At 39.6% G+C, this 20,000-nt stretch overlaps 2 protein-coding genes across 2 annotated transcripts in view; one reads left to right on the plus strand and one right to left on the minus strand.

The window, feature by feature from the left end:
• Positions 1–6,541, plus strand: part of LOC135102708 (ATP synthase mitochondrial F1 complex assembly factor 1-like) — a 15,842-nt gene extending 9,301 nt beyond the window's left edge. The window contains exons 2-8 of the mRNA XM_064008164.1: positions 702–881; positions 3,086–3,230; positions 3,647–3,709; positions 4,721–4,819; positions 5,156–5,251; positions 5,648–5,755; positions 6,039–6,541. Of these exons, the coding sequence (XP_063864234.1) occupies positions 715–881; positions 3,086–3,230; positions 3,647–3,709; positions 4,721–4,819; positions 5,156–5,251; positions 5,648–5,755; positions 6,039–6,230 (870 nt within the window). The 5' untranslated portion in view covers positions 702–714 and the 3' untranslated portion in view covers positions 6,231–6,541. The remainder of the gene's footprint in view (positions 1–701; positions 882–3,085; positions 3,231–3,646; positions 3,710–4,720; positions 4,820–5,155; positions 5,252–5,647; positions 5,756–6,038) is intronic.
• A 210-nt stretch (positions 6,542–6,751) lies between these two features.
• Positions 6,752–20,000, minus strand: part of LOC135102707 (mucin-2-like) — a 19,909-nt gene continuing 6,660 nt past the window's right edge. The window contains exons 2-5 of the mRNA XM_064008163.1: positions 15,230–15,907; positions 10,225–10,751; positions 8,787–9,009; positions 6,752–8,208 (exon numbers count right to left, since the gene is read on the minus strand). Coding sequence (XP_063864233.1) covers positions 7,713–8,208; positions 8,787–9,009; positions 10,225–10,751; positions 15,230–15,907 — 1,924 coding nt within the window. The 3' untranslated portion in view covers positions 6,752–7,712. The remainder of the gene's footprint in view (positions 8,209–8,786; positions 9,010–10,224; positions 10,752–15,229; positions 15,908–20,000) is intronic.

A 20,000-nucleotide genomic window follows, 5' to 3' on the forward strand; every position in this document is an offset into this window, starting at 1 on the left:
AAGCCACACTGCCAATGTGCCAGCCCTTAATAATATAAGAAATAATATAAAAATAAAACATAAAAGAAAGGACAGCTTAGGGCATCATCTGCAGAAAATTGAAAGAGGTGTGATGGAAGGTGACTGGCTTGTGTCAGTGGATTGATTTTGCGGGAAAAAATAATAAATAAAATAAAATAAAATACAATAAATAACTGGTATATTTAAAACTGTACAGGATATCACAAGATGACCTCTCCTCAAGAGACAATGATCATGACTGAAACTCCCTTGCCCATAACAAAATTAAGCTGAGACTTTAAGTCAACATGACTTCACATCTTAACCCTCCTTCTTCACATAACCAGCGGAATTGTTCTCTAATGATCTATTTAGTCCTGCCTTTGCCATTTACTCCTAATTGATGGCTCAAAAGACCACGTTTCAAATCTGCATATGCATGTCCCATACAAACCTCTGGTGCCTCCTAACTAATTAAGGGATAATAGTTCATAATTTACTGATCTATTTCAACTCCCATAATGGTCAGAATGACAGGATATATACAATCAAATAGATCAGGATTGAATATCAGGAGAATATAGTTTATGTATTTATTTTCAACAGAAAGGAGTTAATTTATATGTAATTCTTATTCTGGGCCACCCTGTTTGTTAATACAGACCATATTTTCTTTCCACTGGACTCCTGCTGCACTACAGAGTGGTGTTTGTAATGCTTGGTGTGGCTCGACGATTGTGTGCTGCAGGACAGACAGCAGTGACCGTCATGAGCAAACAGCCAGTCAGCACCTCCAGCTATGCCATGGTAAAGGCCATCGAGGAGTTGGAGAAGAACCCATACTTTGGAAAATATGCTGCCAAGATTGCAAAGTTTCAAAAGTATGTTCTTTAAAGATACATATTGACATTGTGCATGAAAGAATACTTCATTTAATTGTTATTGAGTAATAAAGTGTTTGGTATTGAACTTAATACAGGTTACCCAGCACCTACACTTTGGTAAACAAATTCATAGGTTCTTTAGTTGTTTAGTAAAAAAAATATATATATATATATATATATATATATATATATATATATATATATATATATATATATATATATATATATATATATATATATATTATTCTACATTTCCATAATCTTAAAAGTTATCCAAGAAATATATTAGATAGTTAATCAGTTTATTGCTTCGGTTAATCTGGATATCACGTCCATGTTACATACAAACACAAAAATGTCATGGAGAATGGTTCAGTGACCTTGCCATAAACGGAAAATAATTGGGGGACGTGTCTAGGATGGCTGTAATAACACTCGAGTGTAGAGAAATTAATTATTTTCTAAGTCCAGTGAGCTCTGCATCAGTCAAGAGTAAACACTGAAATTATTTTCTTTTGTTTATAACTGGGATTTGTGGGTAGCGGCATATTAGGATTTCATGGTATCTATACAGCTGGTCCCTCCAATCACGCACTTCCACTCGTGAGCTCATTCCTGAGGCCACCAATTATGACTTTTCACGGTAGGTTCAGTTACACTTTTCATTTGTTTTAGAGATGTCTCAGGCATTCTGATAGAGGCTCACTGTCATTTGTTAATATGGCTTCCCAGTGGAGGGAGGTGAAGTGAACTGTACCAGCAAGAAAAAAGTCACTATGTGAGATATTTAGCAACAGCAATGGTTAAGATGCGATACACAGACATAAGGAAGAGGTTCCATGTATTTATTAAGGAAGCTGCCAAACTGTACCCACCTCCATCACCCTGAGAATCTCCACACCATACCAGTAAAGCATGACAGTATAATTTTTGAGGTCCCTGGTTAGGTTAGGTTATGCTAGGTTAGGTTAGGTTATGCTAAGTTAGGTAAAGTTATGCTAGGTTAGGTTAGATTAGGTTAGGTTAATGTCCTAGTGGGGGGTGTCCAGGGGGAGGCACAGCCCACCAGCTAGGTTAGGTTATGCTAAGTTAGGTTAACATCCAACCGTGTGGGGTCTAAGGGCCAGGATAGGTTAGGGAAATTAAAAATATTAAGATAAATTTCCTTTGATTTTCTAATGCCCTAATATCACTTATTTTATGTCCCTCCAAAAAAAAAAACCCAATTCCCCACAGGCCTCCAAGCTTGTCTGAGGGGTTAGGGGGATTTCTTATCAAGAAATATCATTGCTTCTTTCACTTCTTTTCATCTTTATGTGGCAAGAAGACTAGTAAGGTTAACCAATATTTTATAGAAAAAATAACAATTACAATCACTCCCCTAAAAGAGGACAATTGGAGGTTCCATTGAAGGTTTGATAAGAGTAGAAGTTCAAGTTGATGAAAGTCAGAACAAGAAAAAAAGGAAGAGCATTCCAGAGTTTTATTAACAAAGGTGTCAAAAATTTTATTACAATAGCTATATAACTTCCATTAGTAAACTGAACAAAATGTAGGAGAGAGTAAAATTGTTCATCATGATTATGGAAGGGGGCAAGCATTCAGGATAGCAGTGATCATGAGAGGAAATAGAACATTCCCAGAGAACCTTACCCTCAGGAAGAAAAGAATTATAAATCACCGTGCATTTTTTTTTTTTATATATTTTGACTTGAGAATGTGTCATCACCAGTGATTCAGAATTAATGTAATAGAAATATAAAAGCTGTATGAAGTATACAGTATTAAAAAAACTGAGATTCTTGTATTGAAGGCTTGTCCAAGAATTCTCATTTCGGAGATGTGGACCATTTGAGTGTTGTTAAGGATGAAATTATTGTTCATGGCATTACTGGATGTGGGAGAATCTAAGTTTGTTATTTGAGTTGTTATTTATAAGGGAAGAGTACCACATTACTTCTGAAACTAAAACATAGTATCCAATTCGGAACTTCTACTTAATTTTTGAGGAGAGCACCAACTATATAACTTGATTTTCATCTTCTATACTCATTGCCCAGTCTCCCTAACTTGTAAAGAAATACTTAACACTTGCTCACACGAAAGTTATATGCATTTGTTGTACAATTTTAAAAGACACAGTAAGTATCTGGCAAATGACAAGTGGGGCAACAATACACCAGCATTTAATTATCATGCAGGGAGTCTCCAAAAGAATTCCTTGAAAAGTTTGGCAAGAATAAGGAGGTGAAGGAAAGTGAGCCGGGAGGCCACAGCTTCACCAAGGTGGCAGAAAAAGGCAAGGAGGTGGCACCCAAGAGTGCCTATAGCTTTGCTCCTCAGAAGGTATGGGATTGGTTCTCCATTTGCCTTCCTGTGAACACATCATCATCATCATTATATCATTATCATTATCATTATCACAGTCACCACCACCACCATCAGCAGCAGCAGCAGCAGCAGCAGCACCACCACCACCACCACCACCACCACCACCATCACCATCACCATCACCACCACCATCATCATCATCATCATCATCATCATCATCATCCTCATCCTTCATTACATGCATATTTTGGAGATTACAAGGAGATAATTGCCATAGAAGTAATATATGCTAGGCACAGTGACCTCTGAGTCAACCAAAGTGCATAGTCTAGTTATGAAAACTTGATAAGTTGCATATAGAAGATTAAAAATTATTTAACATTTATAGTAAAACCACTTCTCAGTTTGGTATCACATTATATCCTGAACAGAAACTGGAGAGCATCTTGAAGACTGACCTCCTGCAGGGAAAAACTAATCAGGAAGTGGCTTATGTAAGTAATATTTAACCTCAGCCTTGTTTTGTTCTCATATGCTTGATATGTATATTATTCCCATGCCGTGAATGGAAGTGAGGATCCCATACAATTTTGATTCTTGGATTTTTTTCCCTCCTCAGACCTCACGATATCAGACTAGGAATATGTTTTATATTTATATTTTTAAAGCTTTATTCTCCCCTTTACATACACTTTCCACAACCCTATAGTGTGTGTAATAAATAAGTTCTTCATTAAATTACAAATACCCATAAATAAACAAGAATTGTACGTTAAACAAAATGGTTGGATGCGCATCTGGTAGCACTCCACATCTCAAGACTGTGGCTACTACAACTGCAGTTCTCAAAGAATAGAACATATGAATTTTATGACTTTCAATTTTCCTTTTCAATTACTCTGAAGTCTCAATTTTCTATTTCTTATACCTTGCTCATTATAGATTTGAGAAGTAACTCTTAGGACAAAGTAACTTACCTTTTTATCTGATGATTTTTGGGGAAACAGCAGCCCCACCCTGTGTAGCCAACTCCACACAACAAGGAGTGTGCCAAAACATTTATGACAAAAAATGTATCCCTCTGCTTTGTCAAAATATTCTTGGTTACTGTTAGCGACAAACCTTATATGTACAAACAAAACTGAAGGTTGTAAAATCCCTCAAAAAGGAAATTGTATATATATGTACGAAACACTTCCCTAAGAGATACGTATATATTTACATACTGTACAGGTTAAGAGGAAGGAGAGAGAAAAGGTGTGGGAAGTAAAGGACATTGACTCCATGTTGGTAGTTGCTTAATGTCATTATTTCTCTCTCTCTCTCTCTCTCTCTCTCTCTCTCTCTCTCTCTCTCTCTCTCTCTCTCTCTCTCTCTCTCTCTCTCTCTCTCTCTCTCTCTCTCTCTCTCTCTCTCTCTCTCTCTCTCTCTCTCTCTCTCTCTCTCTCTCTCTCTCTCTCTCTCTCTCTCTCTCTCTCTTATACCTTACAGTGCACTCTTTTCAGATTTGGACCGAGCACTTCCGCCAGAAGGATGCAGTGTGTGGGATAATCTCTGTTGAGACATACGATAAACTGCATGAAGTGGCCATGAAATATTCCTGTGTATGTTGTCAGATGTCACTGTTTTCAATTGGTGCTGTATCTTCTTAAGTTTATCCTCATGATTTTTGCCATCTGTTACCCTGATTTTGTGATGATATGTTTTTGGGTGTAAAATTTATGCATGATGAAACCAAGGACAAGTGCTATTGTAAAACTTGAGAATGCCATTGAAAATTGTAGGGTATATAGACATTCTTTTGTACTAGTTGCATTCCTTTGTGTGTTTACCTAGTTGTGATTAACAGTAGATTACACTATCTCATTTGATCAATCATTACTTCAAACTTATGAATACTCATAGCATTTACTATGTCTGTGTGAGTATCTTTGTTACAGTTTGTGCTCCCCCTGCCAAGAGACAAGGGTTATGAATTCATCGTGTTGCAGTTTGCTGGTCATGAAGTCCATTTCACTTCACTTGTAAACTATCAGGTGAGGCTGTAAGACTATTATTTTTTATCTTTCTCTTCATTAGGTCTTCATCACCATTATCATCATTTGTAGGTTTATTTCATATACTACAGAGAGTAGGAATCAAATTCTTAATCAAGTGACAAGAATGAAAAGATGATACCTGTAGTAATAATCCAGATTGAGGCATGTCAAGGCAACTTCAGTTTAAAGATGATGCCAGCTTTTATATAAGTAGATAAATAAATAAGACAATGTCAACATAGTAATCATTATCTTACCAAGTTGTATGATTCACTGTAATTAACAGTAAATATAATTGTTTAAATGTCAGAGTGATTTTATTCTATGATGCAGCTTTCCAGTAAGAAGAGAATGTGTAGAGTACCATGTGAGTAATGATGATGTGTTCCTCAGGCATACAAAGAGAATGCCCCAGAATGCCTCACACTGGTCCACTACCCTGACCTGAAGGAGGAGAGAGGCATTGTGCTAATGCATGGCGAGTATAACAAAGACATATTGGTAAGTAATGCTTGTTTTATCCATTACTTTTATGATCACTGAAATGAGATATAAAGTACCATTTCTATAGTGTTTGTCTGTCAGAAAAGGCAACTAAAAGGTGATAAGATGATTGGCTGGCAAGCTTCCCCTACCACTAGGCAGCCTCATATTCACACAAACAGGATTGCTAACCTTTCGTATTGTATTTATAGCATCTTTTGTCGCTATATTTTCTTAGTTTTTGTACTTCCTTTATTGGTGTCAGACACTCAAATGTCTGAAAATATTGTGTTTTCTTCAGAATGCTTTTGAGGCCCAGTTTCTAGTAAATCAACTTCAGCTGTACTATGGCAGTGGCGACAAGGAACGAACAGCGTTACTGGAAAAGTTTCACCAAAGTCCAGACCAGTTCAAGCACATGGAGCTGGTGGAGCACCTGGAGAAGCTGGATCTTAGTGTGCTCTCAAACAAATCTGAGAAAGAGCAACAATAAAAAAAAAAGGTAAAGAGATTAGACTGAAGAGTTCATTTTATCTTCCTCTATTGGCATTTCCCATTTTCATATGGGGTCACATCTCACTGGTATCTCCACCAGTTGCAGTCCACCACCTGCTCCTCCTCCAGCTACCTCTCCCTGAGGTCCTTCTTCAGTCTGTCCCTCCAGTGCAGCTTTGGTCTTCCTCTCCTATGCCTGCTCTGCACCGTCATTTCCTTTAATATCCTCCCCACTTATTCTTCATCTCTTCTCTTCACTGAAGAGATCATTTATGTAATATGTAAATACAAATATACATCTACTTGACATTTTCTGTGTTTTCACTGTCATTAGACTGTCTGTGTTGGGCTTCCTCTAGGAAGTTCTTAGGAACAGACATAAAATATGGATGTAACAGTCATTGAGAACAGCCAGTGGGTCAGTTCTGAAGAGTGTGAGATGCAGTCATGATGAAAGTAAGGAGCAAGTTTCTTTTTTAGCTCTGTAGCCACTGAATGAAGTGATGAAAAACAAAGCTGTAGTGTTATAGCTTTAATTAGGACAATGCCATTGAGTATCACACGTTATTACAGACAGGACAGTTTATGTAAAAGAGCTAGTCTTACATAACACTTGACAGATAGTTAATATTTAAATTACATTAACCTATATACATACATAAATTATCCTGAAAGGAACATAGTTACAGTTAGGTTGTGTAAGCAAGGAGTACATTTCTTGAAAGACATCACTGGGAATCCTTCATGGCTATCCAGTGCAGGGAAGCATCATACCAAATACTAAAATATATGATAGTCTCATTTTTATCAGCATCTGAATAGTGTCAGTATTACACCAAGGGAATATTTTATGAATATATGCCTCCATGCTGATACATCCTAGACTTCACCTTGACAAACCCTGATGTCCCACTCTCTGAAGGCAATGGAATGACTTATACATAGTTATCTGTAGCACACTGTGAGTCCCATGCCTGAGTAGTGCTATTGCAGGAGTTGTCAGGATCACACACAGAAATATGAACTCTGCATTGCCATAATCGAGCACAGACCACATAAAACAGTGGACTTTGGTTTAAATGCCCAGCTTTTGGCAAGGATTTTCACAACATTTCTGTTACTATAAATATCACTGGAAGTTATACCAGAAGAAAAGGAAGATGTGGTTAGAACATCAAATTTCTTAAAATGAAATTAATGTGAAACTATATTTTATACTTTCAGTTGTATTAACAATGTATGCTTTCATTACAGCTATTGAATAAGACTTAAATGTGTGTTGATTTTCATTATTAATTCATACACCAAATAGATTCCAGCACTTGCAGGTGACATATAATTTCAAATCATATCTCACAATTGACAAAAAATAACATAATTTTAACCACAACTTACCAGTGTTCCAGTATAAATGAAAGTATCTTTGAGGTACAAAATTGGAATATCCATTGATGCTATACACTTGTCTAGACAACGTTTGCTAGTAGTCGTAGTAGTAATCATCATAATATTCATCATATACGGGTTCCTCAGGCGCAGTCTTTACTATAGGAGGATTTTTGGTTGTTGTTTGTTTTTGTGGTGGCTTTTGAGGTCTTGCTAGACCTCTCCTGCGGCTGCCAAGGCCTCCCAGGATGCGCTGAACTTCATATTGTGGAGTGTCCTCCACAGTTCCTATTTCAGTTATGACCACCTCGCCCCCAGCATAGCGGATGTCAGACTTCCCATAGTTAGGCTGGGGGAACTTGCTGCTTTGGGTGGTGGTGAGCACTGGGGCCTCAGTGGCTGGTTTTCTAGTTGGCTTCATGCGAGGAGTGTCAGGCACAAATCTTCCATTCACCTCATTGTCAGTTTCTGGCAGAGAAGTGCTCCTGGAGCCAGACTTGACTGAGTCTGAGAGTGGTGCAGTAAATTTGAATTGTAAGGCCACATCTTTTTCTATGATGGGGTGAGATGGCTCTGGTGGTGGTCGGTATCTGGAGGAGATATTCACAAGAAGATAGATTAATTATTTAAAGTTTATCATAAAAGAATTTTATATGTAAGCTGGATGTGTGTACATATTTATCTTATTCTTTAGTTTCTCAGTAGTCTGTTCTTCATTTCAAAATACTTGACATGCCACAGTCAGTAATTTTAAGTTTATCTTTTACTGCAAAGCTTTAGCAATCATGCCACCAAAGACTGACACATTGATTTCCAAATCTCTCATTCAATTTAACCCCTTATCAGCACAGTATTTCAAATCTATGTTTTTTTCAATATCTTCACCCTCTGTACTGTATCTTTTATTACCTCAAAACATCATGCCTCTCATACAAAATGGAAATCAGTATCTCACATCTAGAAAAGCTTTGCTGTTACTTGAAAAATCAACTCTTCATTAATTCTACTATATATTATTATTGCAGAAAACAAAATATGTACTCTCTCACATTAAAAAAGATAATAATAATCAGAAATCAACACAAGAAAAATCAAACTAAATCCTTATAGTTACAATCTTAATAACTCAAACAGTTACAATCTTAATAGCTCAAACATCTTTCACTACCTGGAGGAGCCTCTTTTGGATGAATGGGTGGTTGTGGCGGGCGTTGTGGTGGTTGGCTCAGGTGTGGTGGTTGTGGTGAGCCGCACTACAAGTGGCCTGAAGATGCGGGGGATGGACGTGGTTCTGCGTTGCTGTGACCGGGATGCTTTGGTTCCTGTCTCAACAATTCTGGGCACTGGGGAGGGCCGGGGGGGTGTGGCTGTCGTGCTCGCTGGAGTGTGTTCTGTGGTGGTTGGGACGTTGGGCACTTGTGGTTTTGAGTGAGTTAGTTGGGTGGTGAATATGTCATCAGTAAACTCTGAAGTTGGGATTTCAGTTCTTAATGTGTCATCAGTAAATTCCATAGGTGGTATTTGATGGGCATCAGTGAATTCATGGGATGGCTTTTCAGTCTTCATTTGGGTCTGAATTAATTCTGGGATAGGTATTGCAGTTTTTACATTGGCATCATCAAATTTAGAGGGTGGGACTTCAGTTCTGAATGTTTCATCATTGAATTCTGGGGTTGGTAATTCAGTTCTTTCTTTGATATCAGTGAATTCTGGGGCTGGGAATTTGGTCATCTGGGAGTCAATAAATTCAGATGGAATTGTTGTTTTTATATCGGTTTTAATTATTTCTGGGGTTGGGGATTCAGTTGTTACATCAGTCTCATTGATTTCTGGAATTTCAGTTGTGATTTCAGTATCAGTAAATTCTGTAGTTGGGATTTCAATTCTTATTTTGGTATCAGTGATTTCAGGGGTAGGGGTTTTAGATCTTATTTCCGTATAATTGATTTCACGGATTGGGATTTTAATTCTGGTTTTGGTATCAGTGAATTCTGGGGTTGGGAGTTCAGTTCTTGTTTTGGAAAATTCTGGTGTTGGGAGTTGAATTCTTACTTTGGTATCAGTGAATTTTGGAGCTGAGATTTTTGTATCAGTGATTTCTGGAGTTGGGATTTCAGTTCTTGTTTTGGTACTAGTGATCTCTGGTGTTGGGAGTTGAATTCTTACTTTACTGTTGGTGAATTCAGGGGCTGGGGGTTCAGATATTTCAGTATCAGGGAAATCTTGGGGTGGAAGTTGAATTCTTATTTTAGTATCTATGATCCCTGGGGTTTGGGTTTTAGTTCTCATTTCAGTATCAGTGATTTCTGGAGTTGGGATTTCAGTATCAACATTTTGAGGGGTTGGGTTTTCAGTTCTTATTTCGGTCTCAACAAATTCTGGGGTTGGGATTTCTGATCTTAATGCATCACCATGAAAGTCTGGGGTTGGGATTTGAGTTCTTTGGGTGGTAAATACATCATCAATTAACTCTGGGACAGGGATTGCTCTACCTGACTGGGGGGCAGATACATCATCACTGAATTTTGGGGCTGTGGTTTCAGTTCTTTTAGAGGTTAATTCGTCATCAATGAATTCAGGAGTTGGAGCTTCAGTTTCTTCCTCACCTATGGGTTCTGGTGTCGTCCTGGGTGCCTCAGTGGTTTTGGGGGTTGTTGGAGTTGTCTCGGCTGGAGCTGGAGTAGTTCTTGGAGGATGAGATGTAGTGGTAGGAACAGTAGAAGTGGTAGTGGGAGTAGTTGTTGTATGAGGGGTAGTAGTAGTAGTAGTAGTAGTAGTAGTAGTAGTGGTGGTAGAAGGAGGAGGAGGAGTAGTAGTAGTAGTAGTAGTAGTAGTAGTAGTAGAAGGAGGTGGAGGAGGAGTAGTAGTAGTAGTAATAGCAGTAGTAGTAGTTGATGTAGAAGGAAGTGGAGAAGGAGGAGCAGGGGTTGTAGTGGTAGTACTAGTAGTAGTGTTTGGGGGAGGAGTCATAGTTGTAGTAGGGGTAGTAGTGGTGGTGGTAGTAGTAGTAGCAGTAGTAGTAGAACTAGTCTTTGCAGGAGCACTGGTAGTTGAAGTCCTCCTAGATCCAAATTTAAAGCCTCTCAGTGGCCGTCCTGTTAACTTTCTTCGGTTGGGCCTCTGATTTCTTGGCCTGGAAGAATTAGTTGATATATATATATATATATATATATATATATATATATATATATATATATATATATATATATATATATATATATATATATATATATATATATGTTATAATTGTTAGTAATTCTGGTGAAGGACCTACTTATTGGAGCATGCTTTTTAAATTATTGTATTTTGGTCAGCAGCATGCTTATGAAAACATGGTTTTATTCAATTAGAACATGCTTTTTAATCAAGTTATTATACTTTGGTACAGAGCATGCTTATTGGAATATGGGCTTATTCAACAGCTTTATATGTATTGGATGACATCTTTCACATGTACAGTTGAGCAAACAGTGTGTATGGAAGGAAACGTATCCAGTAGGAAGTGAAAATTTGTTAATAATGGATATTAGTGCAGTTATGAAGCTTTTCCTGAACAAAGTACAGCATGAAAGAAGCCAAACCATTTTCTCCCTGGGGATTTAGACCTTGTATCACTTGGCTGTGAGCCAAGCACACTAAACAATACTCTACTGCTATCTATTTCATACCCTATGAGGAATAGTTTTTTGCAGATTCCTTCTAAACAATTAGATCAAAATGACATTTTGGCACTGCTTATTTGACATCATCCCCTAATTTATGATACTACAGTGCATTACCAAGTGTGTTTCATTGAGAAGTTTACCCTTGGCTTTGAAGGCAAAACTGCCAAGAACCACAAAGATATTCAGATGGGTGGGAGGTTTTATGTGATCTAGTTGTGATGTGTAAAGGGGATACAGGATAGAAGGAAGGCAAGGAGCAAGGGATGGGAAGATGGGAGTAGAGGGAGAGGTGGTGGAGTGATACACATCACAAGTACTACTGTCTGAATTTTTCTCAGCTTTTGGCAGCTTCACCTTCAAAGCCAAGAGTAAACTTCTTAATGAAACACACTTGGCAATGCCTTGTAATGCCATAAATGAGATGATAGTGTCAAATAACCTATGCCAAAATATCATATTCATCCAACTGTTTCTTTAGAAGATATGTGAAAAATTATGGCTATCCAAAAATAGACAGTAGGCCATTTTGTTACATACAAATAATGTGATGTTCTTTATTTGTGCTTTCTTGTAACTTGGCTTATTTAACTTGTTTTTTATTGAAAATAGAGCCAATGACAATTTGTCCTTTATTATGGTAGAGTAGTTTAGAATACTGGTCTTAGTTATATGTCATCCCTAATTTTCATTGCCACAATGTTAGTTAAATATGAGTTAGGTAACATGCATCTGCATACACACCAGTTACTTTCACCAATACAGGCAACATTACAAACACCTACAGATGTGATCTAACTTGGCTGCAGTGTTGAGACAGCTCAGATTCATGGGAATGCAAATATTGCTTATTGCTACAGTGATTACCATGCTTAGGTCATGCCTGAGAGGACTGCAGGACTGCACCCATCCTGCATCTGCAGTACTCAACCCACACTCACCTTACACCTGTAGTATGTAACCCACACCTGGCCTGGACCTACAGTATTTGGTCCACACCTATCCTGGATCTACAGTAATAAGCCCACAGCTGCCCTGCACCTGCAATATTTAGCCCACAACTGCCCTGCATCTGCACTACTTATCCCACACTCATCCTGCACCTGCTATGTTTAGTCCACACCTGCCCTGGACCTGCAATATTTAGTCTCCACTCATCCTGCACCTGCAGCATTAAGCCTACACATACTTTGCACCACCAATACTTAGCCTACCCCTGTTCAGCTCTCCACAGCACTTAAGCCCAGCACCACAAGATACTTACATATGTGGTCAGCACCTGCCCCATACCTGCAATATCTGTGCCTGCAGCCACACACTTTTTAGCACCAAGCCTAACTTATCCTGCACTTCCAAAATCTCCTTAATTCTTACCTGCACTTTTTATAACTTGTTTTGTGGTATTAGCAGCAACTAATACTGGCATGTTTAATAGTATAAGCCAACCACAGTATGACCTCACCTCAAGAGATATAAACCCAATTGGGTAAACTAGGCTCTGAGTCATTCATTACTGTAACCATACTTCATATGTTAATCCTCCTGCCTACCTTATCTCTGCTAACTGGTAAGGTAGCCTGCTCTAATGACCTACCCAGCCCTGCCCTCATCATTCACATGTAAGCCTCACCTCTCATGATCCACATTACTTAACCTACTGTATCTCTTTAAGGTCTGCTGCACCCACCTCTCCCTTCTCTTGACCTATTACCTCCAACCACTTATCAGTTCCAGCCCGTGATTTCATGAAAGTGCTACCCTGTTCAGTCCACCTCAAGTAACATTCTAAGGTTCACCCACTACAGGTATACCCTCACCTGCCTTATGCCTGCCCCACACCTGCTGCACATATGCTCTACACTTGGAAGCATTTTTAAAGTCAAACCCATGTCCACCCTGCACCCATGACATTTTGGCATTATGGCCCCCACACTTGCTCTGCATTTCAGGTGCCCATGGGCTTACCAACACAGACTCCTACTATCTACCACTCTATCTGCTTACATCTGTTTCTCAGCTTGGCTCTGTGTTTACCTGTCCATCAATCTGTCACTATTTTGCTGTGAAGCATTTGTCACATTACTCAAAGATTGGTTATCCTCATAAGTCATATACAATAATCACAGAAGAGCTTCATGCTGGACTGTTTGTAACATCTCATTGGCATCTACCTTTCTGACATGCTCCTAATTCTACAGTATGCACTAGAAACTAAACCTCTGTAGCTGTCTCTTTTGGTTGTTATAAAAAAAATAAATAAATTGGTAAATAAATGCTGCATACTTGGGATTAGTGGCCACCACATTACTTGAGAAACTTGTTTGTTTGTAGAGTGCCTCCTTGCACCTCAACTCCTCATGTGTTCCAGGCATGAGGAGTGATGCTGATGAAGCTCATATTTTAGATTTAAGGAAGCAAACCCAACAATAAGATAAATAATTGGATGACCAATACATAGCAGCATGATCTTCCTCTCTGCCTGCTTCAAGTGGTTAAAAGAAAAAGAAAAAAGTGACACCTGAGATGATTTCCTTTGAAAATCAGGCCCAGCATATCCTCATAAAAGTTTTTTTTTCAAAGCTCATGGTGAAATGCTAAATATTACATCAAATATGTACCTAAAAAGTATAATGCTTGTTAATGTTTCCTAATTTTGGTTTTCATGTTCTGCAAATCTAGTATGAAACTCATCTTTTTTTCTCTCCATTGTTACTGTATATCAGTAAATTGTTAGAAAAATTATTGCGGATATTTGACCTGTGGCTGCAAGATTAGATCCAAAGTCCATTGATGCTTGTGATACAGTGGCTAAGTGATTCATTCATTCATTCATTTTTGTGTGCCACTACAGCAGGGTCATCTCAGGGAGTTATTTCCAACACAGTAAATTACATGTGGATCACATGAGTTATAACAAACTTTGGCAAAAATATGCATATCATGTTATTGAGATGACAAAGCTTGTTATTGACACTGAGAATGACAGTTTTCAAGAATATCTGACAGCATTTTGTGTCATATGACAGTTGAAAAATAGACAGAGAAAAGAAGGATTGTGTGTCTGGTCATTGGAAGTTTAGAGTAGTGCTTGCCACTCTAGGATTATGTCTGTCAGTCTTTTACACACCTGGTCTATAAGTCTGTGCTACTTGTTGCCATGCATGTTACTGGTCCCACTCTCCATGAAGGGTTTGCTGTGTAAGCACTATTCCCTCTGCCATACACTTTCAACAAGGAGTAGAAATAACAATGTCACTACTGCAGTTTTATTTGAAGGCTATAATTCACATACAACTGTAAATCAAACTAAATTAGTCTTTCTTTAAAAAAAAAAACAGTTGAAGGTAAACTTTAGAAAAGGCCAGAATTATGTACTAATAACAAATCATTCTACTACTACAGTTGAAAGTAACAAAAGTTTTGGAAGGAAAATTAGTTGCTTCTGGAGAAAGTATAGAGCACAGGGAAAAACAGGCCATGCTTTTATAACAACTACTGAAACCGTTTACAAATGTATGGGTATGAAATTTACATGCATATGTGTTTGTCAGTCTAGTGTTGGTGATGAAACAGGGTATATTAGTAATAGTTGTAAGCAGGTGTGGATTATACCTTGTCTCTTGCTTAGTTTGCTCTCCCTTATATTTACATGTATATGCTATGATCTGATGTATTTCTTCATCTTATTAATTGGTATAATGAGATGTGTAGATCTTCAGTGTGATGAAACAAATCTGACTGTGGTAGCATGACTGCATTGATGAAAAGCCTTTAGTTGTAATTTTGTTTGTGCATATCAAGAAAGCCTTAATCTCTTTTTGCTTTGAAATGACATATACTTAGTGTGAAACAAGTGACAAGGTTATGTGTGACAGGTTTTTGAAGAACAAAATATTGCACTGAGAAAAGTTTGCAGATGCTTGTCTAAGACTGCCGACGGCGGCCAAACCTTGAGGGAGTAGCTGGTGCTGGAGTCTCCTCCTCTTGGGCAGGCTGGGGTCTGCGACGCCTGGGGCTGAACCTGTGTGAGGCAGTTGTAGAAGCTGGTGCCTCTGTTGTAGCACCGCCACTGGTGCGGCGGCCAGTAAAACGGCGGGATGAACTTTGTGTTTGTGGTGATGATGGGGCACTCGCTGCTGAACTTCCTGGACGAGTCCGTGACGAGCCACGTCCTCGGCCACGGACGGGAGCTTCATCAGTAGTGGCCTCAGTTTGGCTTTGTCCACGCCTGGATGGGCGGCGGCCACGGCGACCAGTTCCTCGGCCAGATGTCTCAGCATCATCATCGGGGCTCTCAGTGGTGGAAGAAGCAGTAGTTGCAGCTCCAGCTCTAAGTTGAGAAACATTTGGGCGACGCCTGCGTTCTTTGGGACTCTTGACGGAGATTAGTCTTCGCCGTCCCTTTGGGGTAGCCTCAGTAGTTGTGGTTTTCTCTGTTGTTGCTTCAGTCACTGGAGCAGCTTCGACTGGCTCATCCTCACTCAGAGGTGCAGCCTCCAAATCAGCAGCGGGTGCTTCATCAGCGACTGGGGCAGCTTCCTCCACACCATATTCATAATAATCATAATCAGGCCCAGCATCTTGTGCAACCACCAATGCACTCCAGCTCAAGGCCACTAACAGTAACCTGGAAAGAAAGAAAATTTATTGTAGATTGTCATAATACACTAAATACAGGGAAATCTCTCTCTCTCTCTCTCTCTCTCTCTCTCTCTCTCTCTCTCTCTCTCTCTCTCTCTCTCTCTCTCTCTCTCTCTCTCTCTCTCTCTCTCTCTCTCTCTCTCTCTCTCTCTCTCTCTCTCTCTCTCTCTCTCTCTCTCTCTCTCTCTCTCTCTCTCCAATGAATAGCAATGGCAGATCCTTATTAATGCCTTCACATGAAGTAGGTCAGCTAGATCATTGGATTAACAGTCATTCCCAAGAGACAAGATTCTCTACAGGGATGTAGAGATGATGGGAGCACCATACATTGAATGGGATCTTGTCATTGTGTTGGAAGTGTGTGTGTGTGTATGCAAGGGACTGCCACATATAGTGCTGATGACTTCTTGCAGCTTCTCTTATTTTCTTATTTTCTTATTTTCACTACACGCACCAATCAGTGTCGCGTTCTGGATGTAAGGTGAGGTAAACATGATGCGCAGCAGTGATATCTTTAAGCAGGTCGACCATTGCCCCAGGCCGAATTTATGTTTTTATTATGTGAAAATTAATTATTGAAGTGGCAGTCCTGTCATTCTATTTCAAACTTTCAATAAATGTAACTGTGATGTTGAGCCAAATTCCAAGTACTTACTTGTGTCGTGTGTGTGTTTGTGTGTGTGGGTGTCTACTTACCTTACCTAGCTGTATTGTACAGGGCACGAGCCAAAGCTCATTTTGTCCTGTCTCCATAACCATATTTATCCAGTTTCTCTTTAAACATGTGCACACTGTTTGCCACAACCACCTCAGTTCAAATCATTCCAGATTTTAATAATGTGTGTGTGTGTGTGTGTGTGTGTGTGTGTGTGTGATTCAAGCAGCAGCACTTATTTCACAGAAACATGCGCGCATTTTGAGAGAGAGAGAGAGAGAGAGAGAGAGAGAGAGAGAGAGAGAGAGAGAGAGAGAGAATGGTGTGGCAGCAGATGAATTAGGAAGGTGAGCGGCGCCGCATCACTGTGTACTTAGGTTAGGATGATGTGTAGTAAATTTACCTCCTTTTAAATTTGCGTTGTGTGCTAAGATGTACATACAAACACACTTTTTTCTTAGGGTAGAGTATAAAATCAACAGCTGGCATTGTAATAGATAATTACATTTGATAAGTTCGTACCAGTTGTTTACCAATTAGTACAATGGGAAGGGATGATAAATAGCATCTATATTAAACGAAAATAAGACCAGAAATGCATTGCTATCCTGCCACGACTATTTTCAAAGTACACAGATTATTAGCCGGGTTCTTATGACTCATGTTAGTAATGTAGAAATTTTGTTAATCTGTCTACAGTATCGTAAAAAAAAATAATAATAATTAAAAGATAAAATAAATAAATAAATAAAAAACACGTGTAACCTCAACTGAAGGCTTTTGTAAGCAGTGGAGGTGCGGCGCAGAAGTGTTTCAGAATATGGTCCTAACTCGTCCAGCAAAACCTGTGCCCACGAAAACGCCTTGTCTGGCCAGCCGGCAGATTGCCACACCCCGCAGTGGACATCCTTGATCTGCACAAAGATCACCACGCGACCTGAACCACCTCACGCTGCAACTTTTCTTCCTGGTATTTGAACGACACACATGAATTTAGTGGCTGGGATTTTTATATAAGAATAGAGCATATGAGAGTGCGGGTTCTTATCTTTCAGCGTGAGAGCAAGAAGCAGCACGCGTGGCTCTGCTGGAGACACAGGTGCCATTGCTGAATACGTGTGAAAGATATTTAAGGGGACGTTTCTTCCAATAGACAAGGACGTATGAAACATGTTAATTTTGCTTATATTACTTCAAGTTCAGTGCTTCACATAATCATGCTGCTGTCACAAGTAGTGCCGTGATAGTAGTTGGCGTCTTGACCTACGAATCCTTGGACCTTGGCTCGATCCGAGGCCATGGCAGATACGAGTACATCACATCCTACACGGCTCCTCTTCCCGCGCACGGGCTGCCGAGTGTTGGGAAACCCTGGAAACCTTGGGAACATGAGCTATGCCAACCCGGACGCCGAAATCTGGCTTCTATCCCACAGTATTGGGCATTCACCACCCACACTTCATACTTTAGATGTAGAATGAACATTGCGGCAAAGCGTTGCGTAATTTCGTCCCCAAGCTTACTCCAGTCGCAGTATAATACTGAACAACTCACTTGTGTTGGTTAATGTAGGTATGGTAATAAACTGATCTAACTCAACACGGACAAATCACCAGCAAAGTGTAAATACATCAATGTTACGCTGAATCATTAATGTTAGCAAAGCTAGTAACAAGTGTTCAATCTAACGGTCGGGACGCGGGAGGGCTGAGAGACTGGGTGGCGGAGGGCAGCCTGTCAAGGTAAACGAGGTGGAGCCGGAACCTGGCTGCCGGTGAGGTAGTGAGGAGGCACCGTCCCCTCTTACCCCCCTCCACCTTCCCGGACCTCCCCTCTCCTTCAGGCAGTACTACAAAACGCAGACATTACGGGGGAACAAAATCTTAAAATGATTATTGTGGTTATCTTTGAAAAAAAAAAAATATATATATATATATATATATATATATATATATATATATATATATATATATATATATATATATATATATATATATATATATATATATATATATATATATATCAAAATAAAGAAGTAATTGTAAGATGGTGCGACAATCTTTTTTCTTCCATATAATGATTTTTTGTATTATTCCCCATTGACGATTTTCACGTATACACGTCCAGGTAACTGAAGGTGAAGGCGAGACACGCGTCCTTTATCGGCACTTTTCCTTCCTCCTTTCAAAACAATGTGTCTGTAAATCCCATCCAATGCCGACCCCTGCGTCTCTCCCACGCTACTGCCATCCACTCACCCTAGAGAGAGAGAGAGAGAGAGAGAGAGAGAGAGAGAGAGAGAGAGAGAGAGAGTAATAGTTTGTATGAAAGCTTTTCCAGTTACCGCCCTCTAAAATTTTCGCCGAGTCGCAATAACTACGTGACCATGTTCCCTTCATCCACTATCTTAATTGTGTGATACTCCGCGAGTAACGTTCACACAGCCAATGACATCACGTCTTTCCCATGGATTTGTAAATACCTTGCTGCTTCAAATCATAAAATGCGACCTTTGCTGAGCCACAGTTTAGTACAACAACATCTACTACTGCTATTACTACTATTGCGTCACACCGCTTCGCCCTCAAGCTTCACTAGGGAATGTAAATGGAAGGGAATTTAATTAAACACATTATTGTTTTTATTCCTTTTCATAATTACCACCTTCCTCGACCTGCGATTGTTATTATTTCTTATCATCATTGTTGTATCTTATTATCATGATCAGTCATTATTATCACTATAACTTATTAATTTGAAAGAGAGAGAGAGAGAGAGAGAGAGAGAGAGAGAGAGAGAGAGAGAGAGAGGCGGTCTAAAAAAGTGAGTGACCGTCACCAGCGGAGTGCGTGCTTGTATTGGTGTTGCTCTGGAAACATTTACTGGGCTTGGGCTGGACAACCTTGAGAGGCGCCAGGGAATTTGTGGCGGCGTGACTGTGGTGGTGGTGCGACTGTGGTGGTGTAGGACCATCGTGGTGGCATTGGTGGTGTTAGTTTCGGTGTGGTATTGTTCGTATCGCTGTGGTGTTGCGGTGGTAATGGTGTGATGTAGTTGAGACAGTGCTGTGGTGGTGTGGTTAAAATATTGCTTTATTAGAGGTTATGGTGATGTGGTGTGGTCGAGAAAGTGTTGTGGTGAAGTGGTGGTGTGGCCAAAATGTTCCTCAGGTGGTGTGATGGTGGTGGCGTGTGGTGTGGTAATGTGCGTTGTGGTGTGGTGGTGCTTGGTATGCAGTCGTATAGGGAGGGGCAATGTAACCTCGCCAAAAGGCCTCTCTCTCTCTCTCTCTCTCTCTCTCTCTCTCTCTCTCTCTCTCTCTCTCTCTCTCTCTCAACACCACCTTTCCACCTTTCTCCTTTGCTGCGAGGTGTCACAAGCCACCACGCTGCCTGTCTGTGTGTGTATATTAGACATCACCTTT

This window comes from Scylla paramamosain, chromosome 8, assembly GCF_035594125.1.
Source record: "Scylla paramamosain isolate STU-SP2022 chromosome 8, ASM3559412v1, whole genome shotgun sequence".
NCBI classification, from domain to species: Eukaryota; Metazoa; Arthropoda; class Malacostraca; order Decapoda; family Portunidae; genus Scylla; species Scylla paramamosain.